General features: G+C 41.6%; 1 protein-coding gene across 1 annotated transcript in view; it reads left to right on the top strand.

Moving 5' to 3' along the window:
• Positions 1-12,437, top strand: part of EXPH5 (exophilin 5) — a 37,796-nt gene extending 25,359 nt beyond the window's left edge. Inside the window, exons 4-7 of the mRNA XM_054389460.1 lie at positions 1,802-1,850; positions 5,442-5,568; positions 7,090-9,042; positions 9,103-12,437. Coding sequence (XP_054245435.1) covers positions 1,802-1,850; positions 5,442-5,568; positions 7,090-9,042; positions 9,103-12,437 — 5,464 coding nt within the window. The remainder of the gene's footprint in view (positions 1-1,801; positions 1,851-5,441; positions 5,569-7,089; positions 9,043-9,102) is intronic.
• Positions 12,438-18,226: the final 5,789 nt, after the last annotated feature.

Raw genomic sequence — 18,226 nt, 5'->3', positions numbered from 1 at the left:
GGGAAAGTGTTGTCTGTTGGCAGGGAGGAAAATAAAGCAGGATGCAATGACCAGTTATTTCTGAAAGAACAGTGACAACAAAGACATGGAGGAATTAGAATAGTGCCAGAGGTGCAAATGAAAATTTGATTTTTGCCTAGACTATCAGAAGACATTTCTAACTAACATGTCTACTTCATGTAGTTTCGTTGCAAGGAGCAATTAATCCAACACCACGCATAGCAGCATCGAGCAGGGAGAACTGTAGAATGGCTTTGCACAGTAAAGCTGAAAAGGGGAGCTCTTTAAAAAGCTTTTACATTTTTGTTATGCATATAATTAAGGTAACTCTAAGCCACAGAATTTCACTGAACCTTGTTTGCAGGAAATCATTGTAAAAACTCTGAAACATAAGTTTCAATCTTAATTTGTTGAAGAAGCATTAAAACATATTCAACATTATTTTAGTTTAAAGGAAGAGCTACATACATCAGAGTCCTGGTTCTGTAAACTTCATTCACAAGGAGTGGTAACCCACTGAGTTAATAGCTGTTCATAGTGCTACAAGGAAGTTAAGAATTTCAAGTTCAGTTTGGCTGGCTGGCACCTAAGCCCACTGAGGTCAACAGGCTTTTCCCTTTGATTTCAGTGGGACCCCATGTCAGAGAGGAATCCTGGTTTTATAGTTCACAATTAGAGAAGCAAAAACAAATTGCACCTTTCAGATGTTCTTCCCTGCCTGCAAGCACATTGCAAACAAATGACAAAGCACTTCAGGAGGAAAGGCTAGGCCACAAAGAACTTGCCAGCAAGCCGGTTTATACTTGCTGTTGAAGCACAATAAAGTAGTCTGCCTGAGCACAAGGAGGTTCTAAAAGCCTAAGAACAAGGTCATTTAAAAAGACTGTGAGACAAACAGGACTGAGCAGAACTGTCTTTCCCTACTTCACTCTCAAGAATTAACTTCCTGGGAAAAAACAGTTTCTGAGACAAGGAAGAACTGGCAGTAGGTACGAGCTGAGCTTCAGGGTTTTTGAAGGGACTGGGTTTGCTTAGTTGTAAAATAAGAATCTGCAGACTCAAATAGACTGAGTGAAGTCAAGTCTTGTTCTTGTGTTTTTGGTGTACTTTGTATGTCTGCAGGTCACCCTGTAGAACAGAATACCTTTCATGTTCAGGGTTTCTCAGCTTGTTCTAACCACTGCATTACTCACAGATGCTCTTGCCAGTTCTCTGCCAAGCCCGTGCAGTCCTATATAGCTTAGGAAAGCAGATGAGCCTTCTACCACATGTTAAAAATTCATAAATAAAGGCTGTTTCAGGTGAATAGCAGCAAGTTCCAAAGTTCATACTGAAACTGTGTTGACTGCCTCATCTTCACAGGGACAGAACCCAACTCTTGTGTCTGAACAGAGTAACATGGAAGAGAAAAACAGTGGAATTGCAAACCACTTACAGCAGCTATTCATAGTACCTACTAAATTACTGTAGTCTGGAAAAGAATGCAATACCATCTTATCCTAATGCTGGATCAAAACAATTACTTTATGGCTGTTGCAGACATTGAGATATCAGTAGGTTGTGTTCATTCTTAGCTGTGCAGCTATGACATTTGCAAGCTGACAAGGCCAAACCAAATGGTACATATCCCCAGCATTTCTTTATTAGCAGGGTACTTTGAGGGGAAGATGGATTCTTAATAGAGCAGTCTTTTTTTCACTTGCTTTTCAGTAGTTAAAGAGAAACTGCTACATGTTTGCTACATGGTAGAATGAAGTCACATTCCTTTTGAAAGCCAACATTTAAATCCTTTTGTTTACAGATATGACATCACTGCTATCCCATCTCCGAAAGCGGAAGAAATGGCAAAGGTAAGTAGCTTGTCAACTTCATTGTCAGCAATGTTTAAACCACCAATTTTTCAAAAACTAGTTTCCTCTGTTTAGGCTGTTGATATAACATCTGTGTGAATAGAATTCTTGTTTTAAACACTGAGTACAAGGTCTATGTTGTGAACATGTTGAATGAGCTTGTCCTGTTACCTGTACAAGGCCAGATGTTTTCTAGATAAGCCCTAAGTGCAGCTCTGATCAGATTTCAGTTCTTTCTTAAGGAGAGAATAATTGTGTGGATGACTTCCAAGGCCAAAACCCTCATGTATTTTGGTAACTGTCAGCAACCTGCAAACAGGTCAAAACTCATGCTGAATTAATAATCTAGTGTATTTACTTTGTTTATTTTCATTTGTAGAGGGGTGAAAAAGAGCAGTTGACTAGGGCAGGCCTTAAACTAGAGTCTCTCAAGCCACGTTTCTATGGACAGAATTACTGTGTAAATGTAAATTTTGACAATAGGAAATTATTATTTGGCTGAATGTTTCATTTTATAAGCACAAGCTCAATTTAAAATGAAACAACAGATTTATTTCTGATGTCACTTAAGTGCATGCTGTTGAAATAAATAGATTTCATCCAATGATTATATTTGCTATTTTAATTACTTTATTGCCTTGTATTATTAACATGTCTTTCCTTAGCTTCACCTCTGTGGTATAACCACAGAGGGGACTAAGGGGGTATATAGTATATAATCAAAGGTACAGAGGAGGTAATTTGGCCACCTCCCTTCTCTCATATTTCAAAAACAAAGGTATAATCTATATTAATACATCACTGAATAAAGATCTTATCAGAGAATCCTGCCTATGACATAAACAGACTATTGTAGCTAGACAAGTACAATATTACAAATATTGAGAACTAAAAAGTAGTAAGGGTTTTTATTAAAAAAAGGAGGAGGAGCCTCAGATAAAGTGAGCCAGCAGTTCAGAAGTTGTTTGGAATTCTACCATCTGAGACTGTGAGCTGAGAGAAATGTGGATGGGACAGGAACTTATCCAGCTTAACAAGTAAATTCAACTTGGGAAATAGGATGGCGTTTTCCCTACTGCTAAGGTAAATTATCACAGCTTCCTAAAGTGCTGCAATATGAAAACTGATTCTGGTGATAATTCTCTGTTGAGAGGTCAGTGTGTGAATTTTAGAATGTGCTGGTCAAGGAAGGAGTGATTAAGAAAAACTGAGTCCCTTGGGAGGCTGTCCTGAGAGGCCAAGGAGCCCAGGAAGGCTGGACACCGTTCCAGCACAGGAACGGCCATCCCCATGTGCTGAAAGACAAGTTGGTGGGGAAGAAGGCCAGCCTGGCTGAAAAGAGACATTTGGTTGCTGCTTAGGGAGAAAAGGAGAGTCTGTGGTTGGAAGAAGGTGCAGGCCACTCAGGAGGACTACAAAATTGTCATGAAACTAAACCTTGGCCAAAGTCCAGCTGGAAATTAATTTGGCTTTGGCTGTTAAAGAGAACAGGAAATGCTTCTACAAATACATTACCAACAAAAGAAGACCAAGGAGAATCTCTGTCCTTTGTTGGATTCAGGGGGGAATATCATAGCCAAGGATGAGGAAAAGGCTGAGGTACTTAATACTTTCTTTGCCTCAGTCTTCAGTAGTAAGACCAGTTGTATGCTAGATACCCAGCACCCTGAGCTGGAAGATAGGGATGGAGAACAGAGTGAAGCCCCCATTGTCTAAGAGGAGATGGTTGGTGACCTGTTGCACCACTTACACATATGTAAGTCCATGGGGCTGGATGGCATACATTCAAGGATACTGAGAGAGGAAGCTGGTGGAAGTGGCCACCAACTCACTTTCCATCATTTACCAGCAGTCCTGGCTAAATGGGAAGGTCCCAGCTGACTGGAGATTGGTAAACATGATGCTGGCAGATGTGGGCTGGAAGGAAGACCTGGGAAACTACTGACCTGTCAGTCTGACTTCAGTACCAGGGAAGGTCAGGAGCAGGTCATCTTGAGTGCCATTATGAAGCATGTGCAGGGCAAACAGTAACCCGTTTAGTGGATGAAGGAAAGGCTGTGGATATTGTTTATCTGGACTTGAATGAAGCCTTTGACACTGTTTCCCATAACATCCTCCTGGAGAAACTGGCTGCTCATGGCTTGGATGGGTGGACAGTTTGCTGGGTTAAGAACTGGCTGAATGGCCAGGCTTAAAAGAGTAGTGGTGAATGGAGTTAAATCCAGGTGGCAGCTGGTCACTAATGGTGTTCCCCAGGGCTTGGTATTTGGGACAGTTCTCTTTAATATCTTTATCAATGATCTGGATGAAGGAATCAAGTGCACCCTCAGTAAGTTTGCAGATGACTCTAAATTGGGTGGGTGCGTTGATTAGCTTGAGGGTAGAAATGCTCTGCAAAGAGATTTGGACAGGCTGGATTGATGGACCAAGGTCAGTAGTATGAGTTTTAACAAAGCCAAGTGCCAGGTCCTGCACTTGGGTCACAACAACCCCATGCAATGCTGCACAGTTGGGGCAGAGTGGCTGGAAAGTTGCCTGGTGGAAAAGCACCTGGGGATATTGATTGACAGCCATCTGGAGACTTTTATGACCCATCTGGATGCATTCCTGTGTGACCTGTGCTAGATTCTATGGTCCTGCTCTGGCAGGGTGTTGGACTCGATGATCTCTGAAGGTGCCTTCCAAGCCCTAATATCCTATGATCTGAACATAAACCAGCAATATGCTCAGGTGGCCAAGAAGGCCAACAGCATCCTGGCCTGTATCAGGAACTGTGTGGCCAGCAGGAGTAGGGAAGTGATCGTGCCCTTGTACTCAGCACTGGTGAGGCCACACCTCAAATTCTATGTTCAGTTTTGGGCCCCTCACTACAAGAAATACATTGACTTGCTGGAGCATGTCCAGAGAAGAGCAACAAAGTTGGTGAAGGGTCTGGAGAACAAGTCTTATGAGGAGAGCCTGAGGGAACTGGGATTGTTTAGTCTGGAGAAGAGGAGGCTGAGGGGGGACCTCATTGCTCTCTACAGCTACCTGAAAGGAGGTTGTAGTGAGGTGGTGGTGGGTCTCCTTTTTTTGGTTATCAGGTGATGGGACAAGAGGAAATGCCCTCAAATTGTGCCAGGGGAGGTTTAGATTGGATATTAGGAAAAAATTATTTATGGAAAGAATGGTCAAACATTGGAATAGGTTGCCCAGGGAGATGATGAAGTCACTGTCCCTGAAAGTGGTCTAGAAACACATGGACGTGGCATTTTGGGACTTTGTTTGATGGTCATGGTGGTGTTAGGTCAATGGTTTGACTGAATGATCTTGGAGGTCTTTTCCAACGAAAGAAATTCTATGATAATTCATGTATCCAAAACATGCTACAGTATGAGGACAAGATGAGGAAAGCTCCTTATTACATGTAAAAATCTCTAAAATGCATGCAACTTTAGAATCCTCAGTTGCATATTTTAATACGTGTTTAATGGACCCACAAAGTGTTTACTCATCTCTGTGACCTGTGACACAATTTGTGATGTGACACATGAAACACGATTTGAACCTACATGTAGAACTAAAATCATGTTACTTTACAATTTTCAACAGACTGAAATGTGTAATTCCCCAATGTCAGCTGAAACAAGTGGTCATTCTTTTGATGCAAACCAAAATGAAATGATGGAGAAAAGTACACAGGAATGGAATGAACAGTTAGAGAAGGAGTTTTTCAGTGGTAAGTGCGCGTCTGTACTTTGTTCTGATATCATTGTTACCAGAAGTGACTGTGGTGACTGGTTTTTACAGCACAGGCTGTGAAAATACACATCATTAGTTTCTAACGTAGTGGCTACTTTTTGCTGCCTTTGTCTGACAGCAGAATGTCTCCTCTGACACTAACTTCAAGATTCACTGGTCACTCTTAGAGTACATTTCATCTCATACTGATCTGGTTTGGAAGCAAACATTTTTCTCTGCTGATTCTGACAGGAGCCCATATTGCATCCTTTAGATGCAGACATACAGTGAAGTGAGAAGAATTTCATCCCAGTTTCTTGCATACATAATTTTGATAATGAGTTACTTGGCTTGGTTTTACGAAGGTAAAGCCTCAGACCATAGAAGCAAGTGGCATTATGGCATTAAGTTAGCTTTCTGGGAGCCCTTACAGTACCAGTCAAAAGTTGCTGGTTTGTTGTTTGCTGGGTTTTGTTTTTTTCTCACTGCTAGGAAGAGAGGCATGATCAGACCCAGCCTTTAAGAGTACAGAGGTGTTCTTCCATAAATTTTCTCAGCTCTATAAAAAAAAAAAAAGTCCATGAATATTGCTTTCTACCACCCAAAATGACAAGACAACACAAGATTGAAAGTATGATTGGGAAGCAGTGGGCAAAATGGCAGTGCTGGAAGAGAGCACTGCATGGTGGACAGTGGTTCTTCTGAAACTCACATGCCATATCCATTCCTGTTTATATCTTAGGAGTGCTATTTTCAAAATGCAAAAGGGATACAATTAGCAGAGGCATAATTGGGTTTGCCAATAAAAATACTTTAAATACATTGCTGTCATTTAGTCTTATGTCTGAATGTCTTAGTTAGCTGACCTGGATAGTGTTTCACCCCAGTTCATGAGACTGTCTGTATATATAAATACAGTCTGGTTGCTAGAACAAATCACAGAAAATGCCACTTTCGGTGCTCATTTTAAAGTAATAAGCTCCAGTTTAGTGGAGAATTCTTTTCTGAATGAAACAAACAGTGGGCATTCCAGGCTACTGAATATGCTTGTTTGATGGTTTGTGGGATTCTGTGGTTTTTTTTTTACAGTTACATCATAACTGTGCTTTGTGAACATGTAGAAAGGTCTGTGTTTGCCTAGTGATTCAGGGAGTTTTTTGCTTCCAGACTAGATTTGGAAAATCACATGCACACGCACACATATGTATAGCATGAGTAAGAATTCAGACTTAAATTGTTTTGTTTTCTTCTAAATAGCATAAAGACTGGCATTTACATAAAGAGCACTTTTAAGACAAATCATAGAGCAGTGCATTTTTTCCCTTGTAGTCATAATGAGTGACTGATGAAAGGTCCTGTGGAAGAAGAGTGTGTGGTTTGGAAAGGGTTTTGAAAGCTGAGAAGCTGACTCCTTTCAAAACCAGTCCTGGCTGATAATAGAGTACAAAACCTTTTCGTATAAATAGTAAAATAATTTTAAAGTAAATAAACCAATTTTTTTTTTTTTGCACGTGTGCAGTTCTGAATGATCTGGATGACCAGCTGGCCCAGGAACAAGCCCAAGATCCATTGGACAGGACAGTTTCTACTAACAGTGCATCAAATGGCCAATACATTAGTGCATTCCCTACTTCCAAAAGGCAGACTGCTAGTAGGGTGCAACAGAGAAATGACTGGAGCGACAAGCCTAACACATTTTTCCCAGAAGGACTGAGAACAATAAGAGCCAAAGATGAACATAAGATTTTCATCAGACCAAGGAGATTGCGCAGTGCATATATAAACTGGCACCAGACAGCCTTCCCAGAAGACTGCAGATACGGTGATCCAGTCGATGGAAATCCTTATCTGCTAAGCCGCAGACTGTCTTCTGTTTCTTTTGGACGGTCTTCAGAAGGTAGCTTATATCCTCCTTCTGTAGCACAGAATAGTGGATTTAGGCACAAGAGTTGTATGAACAGAGATAGAGCAGGCAGAAGTTACTCTGTGTCTTCCCTTCGGAGACGTCCATCATCAGGATCTTCTGAGCAGCTGTCAGCATCTCGTTTACATCATCCATTGGCAGGGGAAAGCAACAATGGTTTTGTACCAAGGTTTGGTCGACAGAACCCAAAGAGAATTCCTCTGTCTTCTATTGTATGGAACAACACACCAGACCCTCCTGGACAAACATCAGCTCAAGAAAAAATGTTTAGAACTCAATCGTTGATGGAATTTCATGGTGCTGACCATGGCAGATGTCCTAGCTCTTTGCAAGAAACCAAGAAATATGCGTGTTACCACTCAAAGCACCACTACAGAAGATCTATTTCAAGCAGCGGTTGCTTTAGTAGGATTAGTTGCCCTGACAAAGCTACTTCTCCACTGCCCTTTGATAATTGGGAAAATTATCCATTATACAAATCAGAAAATAATCTCTCTAGATCCTACTATAGAGATATTTCCTCTCATGGCAAGTTGTATGCGAACCAAAAAAAATCTTCTTATGGAAGAAAAGACAGCTATCCTTCTTGGACTGATATTCCACAGTACTACAGTGATGAAGCATTTATTTCCCCTGATGACAGCTTTGAAGTGATTATGGCTAATTTAAATGACCAACAGTGGGCACATACAAAGAATGCCAAGTTTGGTTCACAGTGCCTGCAGAACGATTTTAATGTATATTCTCCAGAAAATACAAAGATTAGAAGGATGACAGGGAGTGGAGATAGAACATTTTCGGAATTCTCTGAAAGCTGTCAGCCTTGGCAGAGCTGTAACTCTTCAGTTTCTTCATCTAGTATCAGAAGTGATGAGTCAGTCTTTCCTGGTTTGAAGGACCAAATGAAACCTATAGGACTAAACAGGAATTCAGTCATTGTTACCCAAAGAGATACTAAGGCAGACTTTACACGACTAGAAAAGGTTGAAGGTACAGAACTGCTGGATGAGGGAATGCTGTTACAGCCAGCTTCTCAACAAGCAGATACAAACTACAGCATGGGTAGTTTTCCCTCTCACAGCCCTGCTTCTGCCATGTTGCAAAGCGATGCATGTCTCTTTAACACAATGAGGTCAAAGAGACAAACCCAAGTCACTAACAGAGGAGAAACTGCAAAAATGTATACTCCAAATGGTGATAGAAGGAACATACAAATGAAGGAAAACAATTTCCCACCTCACAGTCAGCCTCCCTGTATATTGCCAGCTGATAAGAGCAGGAAAGAACCTTTTCTTCCAAGTCAGAAAGGATGGGAACATAATCTGTGTTATGCAGCAAAACCAGACAAAATCAAACAGGATAATTTGACTGCAGAAGCCATTAACCAAGCTATTCCAAAGAGAAAATCCTCACTGCTCAATGTCACTTCTGCTCCATCCACTGAAAAATTGGCAAGCTGTCAAGGCATGTTGTCCTGTCCTCCTGAATGTTCATCAAGCTCCTCATATAGCTCTCTACAAGCACTTTCTCATAAGGACAATTCTGAATGTTTAGGAACACTAACTAGCTCTTCCATAAATTACATAGTCACTGAATCTCCAGCAGAAGATGGAAAAACAGCTCAAGTGAGCATAATAGGTGTTAACAGAGAGATTTCAGAGAGAACACCGCAAAATACAAGCACTTTAGTTAGTAAAGACTGTAATGGACAATTCACTACTAGTTCTCAAAATGGAAATTCTGGAAATATTTATACGCGTATCTTTGATGGAGACCCCAAGACCTCTGAACATAGTTTAAGTTATTTTTGCCTTGAAAAAGAAAGTGGAAAACTGAGGAGTAATTCACCTTGCGTTGAAAGGTTTCACAAGCAAGACGGCCCACTAAGACATATGAGTAGCTGCAGCATTACTGGCTCCCCCAGTAGAAAAAGCCTCAAATCTCCTGACTCACTTGTTATTTACTATACTTTGCCTAGAAAATCCGCTAGCATTTCTGGTAGTATTATGTCAGATACACCCATCTCTTTACCTAGAGAAATGAGAGCAACACATGATTGTTTAAGGTCTGAAACGCCACATAGAGCTGATGCCTTTTGTTCTCATCAAAGAGATGTGTCTTATTTAGACTCAAAACATCCTTTTTTAAAAGCAACATCCTTAAATGCTGCTGCAGGTAACAAAGGAAAAGATTACCCCAGTTCTTTTAACAAAAGTCCTAATGATTCAGTAAGTAGTAGTACATCAGTTGAACTGGCAGATAGATGCAAACATCTAAGCAGAAGAGAATCCTCTGTGTTTTCAGACTGTAAGGAAAGGGGAAATTTTTTGCAGAAATACAAAACTACAAGCACATTTACAGTTTGTGTTGATGAAGATAATGTCAAGTATCATGAACTAGTTTCAATTTATTACACATTACCACGGAGACATTCTAGAACATTTTGCAGCCTCTTCAGAGATAATGCAGAGGATGCAAATTTACCTGATCCCAGAGAAAATGCTGAGTCCCGAAGAATACAAAACAAGAAAAATGAAGGTCATGTGAGTTTAGGAAATATTTTTTTCCCCAGTACTTTGGAAAAAGAGGTGCCTTCATATTCTTCTGACCAAGTCTCTTCAGCTCTGGTCACACCTCAGAACACAGGAACTGCTGTTGGTAGTAACAAAGAGAATTCCCACTTACCTCCTAGCTCTGAGAAGATAGGGACTTTAAAGTCAGTGAGTATGGTACATAATAGGAAAGACAGTTCAGCAGATTTTTCATTAGCAGAAAATGTGCTTTCTGATACGGTGACAGAAGAAATTCCTTTTGGTGGTCCACAATCCAGTACAGTAGTGGCTAAGTCAGGTAAGGCCATTTCTGATGCTTCAAGCATCAGCCAAGCTTCAAGCCAAAATACAGAAATGTGTCTAAAAGAAAAGAAGGAAATTTTACAAACAGTCCCACCTATAATGTCCACTTTGCCAATCCCTTCCAAGCCAGGCAGATGTTTAGAGAAACCTTTATATTCAACAAATAAAAATATTATATGGAAGGGAAACTCTGAAAACAGCTGTCAGCCTCCTAAAGTGAACACCAATAAAAATCAGAACAGTTTAGTCCTCCACCCAGGAGAGAAGAGTTCCCTTGGAAGGAATGGGAACACAGAGCATGCTGATGTGCCACGTCCTCCTGTGGGAGACATGTGCAGGGATAGTACTGCATCCAAACAGGGGGTAAATTTCCTACACCAAACCACCCCTCTGTATAATAATAAATGTAGCAGACTGCAATTAAGGGGTGACAGTTCAAGAAAAAATGCAAACTATTTAAACTGCTGTAGCAAAATGCTTTCAGAGTCTCAGAACAAAGCATCTGAGGTAATTACGGCTTCCTGTGCTGATCCATTACTTCAGCTAGGCAGAGTGGTTAGCACAGATACAGATGAATTAAAGAATTCAAAAAACAGAAGAGAGCAAAACTTGCAGAGTACTCATATAGGTAAAGATTATAGTGGTTTGCAGGAATCAGAGAGGTACACTGAAGGCAACTTGAACATTAACTGTAAAGATAAAATCCTCAGGACTACAACAGATCAGAGAGTAACACAGAGTGCAGAAGATGATAATAAGCTTATCTCAGACTGCACAAGAGACAAAGTCAAAGATATAGAAAAAAGGAAGAACAGACCTTCAATTAAAAATAAACTGGCAGCTGTTTACAAAACAAGTCGAAAATTTTCAAGTAAAAATTTACCCCCCAAACCACACATAAGTAACATTTTTTCACAGAATGATGGAAGTGCCACTTTAGAGGTCAACATGTCCCTTGACTCATTAATTTCAACAGATGCTCATCAGCCACTCCTGCAGTTGGACAATGAAAATCAGAACCACAGTCTGGACCCTGATAAGAATATACCAAGACCAAGAACAGCTGAGAATAAGAAGACTGAAAATCAGAATGATCCTTCTTTGCTTGTTAATAACACCAACTGGAGGTCTCTTACAAGTTCATATGCTCAGAAGGAAACCATAGGTCCCAAAAAACCTATAGCAAAAGTGGAAAATAGGCCAAGTCTTACAACCCTATTTTCAGATAAAGTGGTAAAAACAAGAAATAAGAATTCTGAAACACGTGATCTCAGGTTAGAAAGCAAAAGCCAGCCCATCTTTCCCAGTGCTACTACATCAGACCCACTGGATGATGATATAAGAAGAGCTAGCAGCCATGCATGCAGTCCTCCCTTGCCACTTTTAACAGACAAAAATTCAAACATGTATGTAAATAACTGCTTGCAGGCAGGTGTGGGTCCAGTGCAAAACTTGACTTCCCAGACAATGTTTGATCAGTGTCAAAATACCTCTCAACCTACTAGCTTAAAAAACGCTAACGTGCACAGCTGTCAGCTGCGCAGGAGTCATGCCAAAAGTCAGCGTGAGCGTCACCTTTCTGAGGGTGTGTGTCCTCCAGATTCCAATGAGACCTTTGCCTCAGGAAGCAATATTCTACCCAAAGATGGTGTACATGGGAAGAGATACAAATCTTACTCAGAGCTGTTGTCTTGTGATGAAAATGAAAATTGGGCATCAGATGATGAAAAATGTTACAGCAGTAGAAATTTGATGTATCCTTCTGTTGAATTTGGTATATTTGGCAAAGAGCAACAGTTAGCTTTCCTGGAAAATATCAAGAGGTCACTCACAGAAGGGAGATTATGGAGACCTTGTCTTCTTAATAACCCTGGTGCTCTCAAAGATGGAGAGCCCCCATCTATAAACAGGGCTGAGCTTTTGAGCTCAAGTTCCACTGGGAGCAAAATGTCATCAGCTGCTTCGTCCCCCCGAGAGCTGACTGATACCTATCAGGAATACCCAGCAGCTTATTCAGACTCAGACAGTGATACCACCACTGATGATGAATACTACCTGGATGAGATAGATAAAGAATCGGAGCTATGAAGAGCATGGTGGTACTAAGATAGCACGGTAGCTTAGTCGTTTCTGGGCAGCCAAACCCATAAATGATACTTTGAGCCAGTTCTTGTGCTGCTATAAATGGGTGCAACTTCATTCATTTTAAAGACGTTAGTTATGTTAGCTAAGCATTTGACTTGTATTAAATATGTAGCTTCACCGTTGTTGTTTCTCCCAGGGAAAAAGAATGTTAAAAATTCTCTTGCCAAAATAATAGAAGGTAAACAGCTGTGGAGCTCTGGGCAGTGTAACTCCAGAGATGGCTTTCCTCTGAGTCAGCAAGCAGTGGTTTAGGCTCCTGCCAGCTACACAGTGGTGGAACAGATAAACTGTAGTGCAAGCTACTTTTTCTTAAAAGACTGAATATAAAGCCGAGAGGTTACTTTGCTGATAAATTGCTGTTTCTCCAATTTCCCTCACTTAACCAGATCAATCCTACCCACCCCACAAAACAAAACCTGTTCAATTTTTACAGTACATTCTATGTTAATGTTCTTTTTCTGCATTCCTGGCAAGTGTAACAGCAATGTCCCTGGTGGTGTTTGTTCTGCTGTGAGGTTGAGGCGGATTCCACACCAGGATTTTTCTCCTCAACACTGCAAGAGCAGTGAGCAGTGTGAGTTGCAGAAATGCTGCTGGTGCATAGGAGACAGTTTAGCAAAGGGCATAACACTGGAAACATCACTGAAATTCCCAAGGATGTTAAGAAACAGAGCTGAGCATGGAAATATGCTTTTCAGACATGGTAGCTTCATAACCAGCACAGCTTTGGTTATAGCCAGATTTCTGCCCTTGATTTGGGGACAGGTTAATTCTAATAGTCTGACACTTTAAAAATCATGCACAATGTAAAAATACTTATCCTGTTTATTTTCTATATAAACCTCATAGGTTGAATCCTAAGCTGTCCTAACAGTGGGGAGACAGCCATAACCTATAATACCACTTGTTAGGTCTGCTGCTGCCTCTATGCTTGGGTGAGGCCTCTGTAGCTGCTGGGCTCCTTTGGGGCAGCACCACCCAGCACTTGCCTGAGTCGATTCTGTGCCACACAGACTGGCAGGTTTTTATGTACAAAGTAAATAAAAACAGTAAGAAATGCCTTTTGCCTATATTACCATCTCTTTTTGATATTTTTCAACCATTCCCACTGTCACCACATTACTTTTTATCCTTCAAACTGAACAGATCTAAGCATTTTCCAGTGGCTTTTCAGCCACATTACTGATGTAGGATTATTACTCAGTAGCCAAAACTTGTCCCTGGCCATTCAATTTCTAACTTTGATCTTTTTATACAAAATCAGAAGTGGCTCACTGAGCCAGATAAACAGTATTTTTAAATACTTTATTTCTAATTTTACATATGGTCTAAAGTGATGATCCATATTTTTTATATACTTTTTCAATAAAATTTCTGTAAGACATAATTATATTTTTGTAACTGTAAGGACAGTATATTGCTATTTTAAAATACTGTATTTTACACAAGCAATGCTTGTATCACTGACAACTCCACAAGAAACTAAAAAGTGAAAATATTTCAGTGGGTAACTGGTATCCTTATTTTTTTATACTGTAAACTTCGTTAAAGAAGTGGGTCTGTAGTTCAAATCTTGTACTGATACATAAGTATTATTACTTTATAATGGGGGTAATTTGTCTTTTGTTGTACATAGAAAGACTAATATAAACTGTATATTTATAGTCAGAAGTGCCTGCTTTGGAAGGATGCAGGTATATGCTGAGAGATGCAATGCTGAAAGGAAATGACTAACCTGTAATTGAAATCTTGTAAAATGTGGTATTCAAGAAGAAATGATGTTTTTCTCCAGATAGCTGTATTTTATTTGTACAAGATGCTGTAGAGTCAGACAGCAAACCCAGCTGAGTATCAGTGAGGAATTTCTGCTGCTGTACATTCCTGCAAAATACATTAATCCAAAAGTGAGGAATACCCAGTAATACACAGGGTAGACAAGAATAAAACAAACATTTACAAAGGAAGTATGTGTTCCTACAGCTTTTTCTTAACTAGATGTGGATGATTTAGAAGATTTTTATTTGTAAATCTTTTCTATCTGTTCAACAGAAGATGGATTAAGTTCTCAGCTTGTTGACATAATTCTTTTTCATTTGGTATGCTATGTATATACAGGAAATCAGGCAGCTTCATTTAATATAAGCAAGTAAAAATTGCTTTGGGTCATAAACCAGTTGTGGAAGATGGCAGCCTATAGAAGATGTGTAAACTGACATTTACACTGAAGAATGGTATTTTGTAAAACAGTCAAGTGCCTGAAAACCTAGGGAGAAATACCCTTTGATCAGTTCCCTCCAGTTCAGCATGCCAGAATTTGACACCTCTCTTCCAAGCTTTTTCTTTGGCAAAAGTATATTCTATAAATGTCCCTAGCTTATAGGATTTTAATATTTAAATTTATTTTTTTGAAATAAATTCTGCATTCAAATGAAATAGTACTTTTACTGTGTTTATTTTTCACTTACTACAAATGCCATAGTTTATTTTAAAACAATAATAAAATCCAACAACAATAGTGTTGTTGCCAGGGTGATGATGGCAAACAGTAACATAAATTTAAAATGGGCACCTGGTGTGGCTCAGGCCTGCTTGGTGCCACCCTAGCAACGTGCATAGTGCTGCCTCCTCCTTTCCTGGCAGCAGCTAATGAGTCTCCAGTACACAAGCAGTTTTGCCATCAATAGTATCTTTACAGTAGACATGTTAACCCCTTAGCAAGCCATATGCCTACAACTTGCCTTGAGGAGCCAGTACTCCATGTAGGGGGGAAGGGTAGTAGTTGAGTAGTTTTACAAGGTGACAAGCTCCATGTGAAAATCACTTCCGCTGGAACTGCACCTGAATCAAGCCTGTCTGCCAAATGCAGTGTGACAATGTGTGACACTAGTCTTTGAGCCTTAATTACTACAGCCAGTATGTGTGGTACCTGATTTCAGTGATGCAGTCCAATCTCATGGTTTCATCACAGGGTAGCTCAGATGGGGAAGGACCTCAGGAGATCTCCAACTTACTCACAGCAGGTTGGCTCTGAGGTCAGGCCAAGCCGATCAAGGCTTCACCCAGTTGGGACTTGAAAATCTCTGAGGATATAGACTGTATAGCTTCTCTGGGCAACCTGTGTCTCTGCCTGACTTTCCACATCATGGAAATGCGTTACAGGTTGAGCTTTTCTTTTTTCAGCTTATGCCAGTTGTATCCCATCCTCTTGCCCTGTGCTATCTCCTCAGTGATCTCCCCAGAGGTACTAGGGGCTTCTGTAATGTCCATCCCCTCCCTGAGCCATTTCTGCTCCAGGCTGAAAAAGCCTAGCTGTCCTAGCTGCTCACGATGGGGCCAGTGCTCCAGCCCTGCCATCTCAGTGGTCTCCACTGAATTTCATCCAGTTTATTGATGGCTTGTATTGGGTAGATAAAGCTGAATGTAGTATGTAGATGTGATCCAACAAGTAGTGAGTAGAGGGAGAGAATGACTCTTCATACAACCCAGGCTGCCATTGGCCATCATTGCTTCCAGGACTCGCTGATGGCCCATGTACCCCTTACTGTCTGCTAGGACACCCAGGGCCATTCCCTTAGAGCTGCTCCCAGCAGCTGCCCCCAGCCTGTGCCAGTGCAGGGGTGGCTCCTTCACAGGGACGGGGCCTCAGGAGCAACAAAAGGCCCTGACATGCACCCCACCCCACCCCAGGACTCCTCCCACCCTGCCCATGGCCAAGGACACCATTTCAGCCCCACCTGGTGCCATCAGTCCCTGCTCTAGTAATGCTGGACATCATTGGTCTCCATCTCCTTACAGCCCTGCCTGGCCAACTATGGGCCCCACTGAGCTCAGTCCTGCAGGCTGACATCCCCAGGGCCCTGCAGCCATCCCAGAGCTTTGTCTGACCCCTGCTCCTGTCACAGGGCCTGATTTTCATCTGAAGATTGATGCTCCTGCTTGACCTAGACCCTGCCCTGTCCCACAAGCCTGCCCCCATCCCACCAAGGGCCTCTTGGCTGCCCCAGATACCATTTGCCATATACAGGGTGGGCCCTAGTGAAGCCCTGCTGCAGGTCATGGTGCTGTGCACCTCAAGCCCATTCCTCAGGGAGCAGCCTGCCCTCACTGCTGCCTGACACCTCGGGGCAGTGTTTTTTGTTGAATTTCATGGCCCATTCCTCTACCCTGTCCAGGTCCCCTCAGGATCAGCGCTGCCCTCAAACACACAAACTAGTCATCCTGTTTGGCATCATCTGCAAAACCCTATGTGGAGCTCTTCATCACCTCATCCCAGGCCCCTGGTCAATCACACTGATGGTTCCCAGTCACCCTCTCCATGTGTGCTCCCAGATGATGCCAAGGGAAAGGAAAGCTGCTTTCACTGATCCCTGCACTGAGAGCAGCATCCAGGGAGGTACTACCTGGCCAAGAGGCACATACGTAACTCCAGATTATCACTATACATGTCTTCTCTTGCCTGTTGCATAGGATGTTGGTGGAGATCCGTGGTTATCTGAGGTGAGGGAGTTTAGGAGACTAAAGACAAAAGCAAGGAGGAAACCAGACTTGGCAATTCCACTTTCAAGGAACTTGTTTTTCATGGTCTGTGTAGACAGAGACTTGAAGTTCATGTTATTAAAAAAGACAGCACTCATTTCTGCACTGACTCGTTTGCATGAAAAAATCCAGGTTCGCACAGAATTTCAATTTAATTCTCCTACCGCCTCATAAGCCCCCATCTACAACACCCTGAAATCTTTCCTAGTAGCAGCAAACACTTCTGATAAAAACAATACAATAACTGTAGGAGACAAGTCATTGGAGGCTTTCTGTGCTTACTTGTATTCCATTGTTTTGAATCTGTGAAATTCCTTTTTTGTTACACTTTTTATAGAATAATGACATGATCCTTCTTTCCACATCACCAAGCATTGCTGCACTGAGGGCCACCTGCAGTATCTCACCTGCAAGCCCCAAGAGCTCTCTTCATGCCTGGGCCATGCACCTCCTCCTGAGAGGTGTGAGCTCAGCCTCTTGCATGGGACAGGAGGGCAAACAACATGCCAGTACATCCCTGACAGGCCCCTGCTCTGTCTCTCACTGTAAATACAACCACTGTGGGAAACCCTTGAACGAGTGAGAAAGAATTTAAAATTATGTTATTTTTTCTTTTACAGCAACCATGCTCTGTGCATAACCCCATACAGGCAGAAACAACTTCACAGAAATACAATTTTTTTTCTCTTTAAATTCCAGTCCAGCTGTTCAGCTAAACTGTATCCTAAAACAGAAAGTAGTGTGTTGTTTGGGAGAAGGAGAGAAACAGCCATCATCTGCTCTTCAAGTTGGCATGCACAAAACCCAGAGACAACAGAGGGAAAACCTCTTAGGACAGAGAGCTTAGGAAAGGCTCCAGGGTGACCTTGTAGCAGCCTCCCAGTATTTGGGGCACTGCAAGAAAGCTGGTCAGGGACTTCTTAAAAAGGCATGAAATGACAGTATCAGGGGTAACATAAGATATTCTTTACCGTGAGGATGGTGCAACAGGTTTGCCAAGGAAATTGTGGGTGCTCAATCCCTAGAGGTGTTCAAGGTCAAGCTGGATGGGGCTTTGAGTAACCAATTCAGTGGACGGTGTTGGAACGAGGTGATGTTCAAGGTAGCTTCCAACCTAAACCACGTATCCTGCCCTTACACAAGTGGCTGCCGAGGCTCGTTCCTCACTCTTAGACCAACTTTAGTGTCGTTTTAAT

The sequence above is a fragment of the Indicator indicator genome, chromosome 1 (assembly GCF_027791375.1).
Source record: "Indicator indicator isolate 239-I01 chromosome 1, UM_Iind_1.1, whole genome shotgun sequence".
Taxonomy (NCBI): domain Eukaryota; kingdom Metazoa; phylum Chordata; class Aves; order Piciformes; family Indicatoridae; genus Indicator; species Indicator indicator.
The sequence above is the reverse complement of the archived record's forward strand: the minus strand, read 5'-3'. Positions and strand labels throughout refer to the sequence as shown.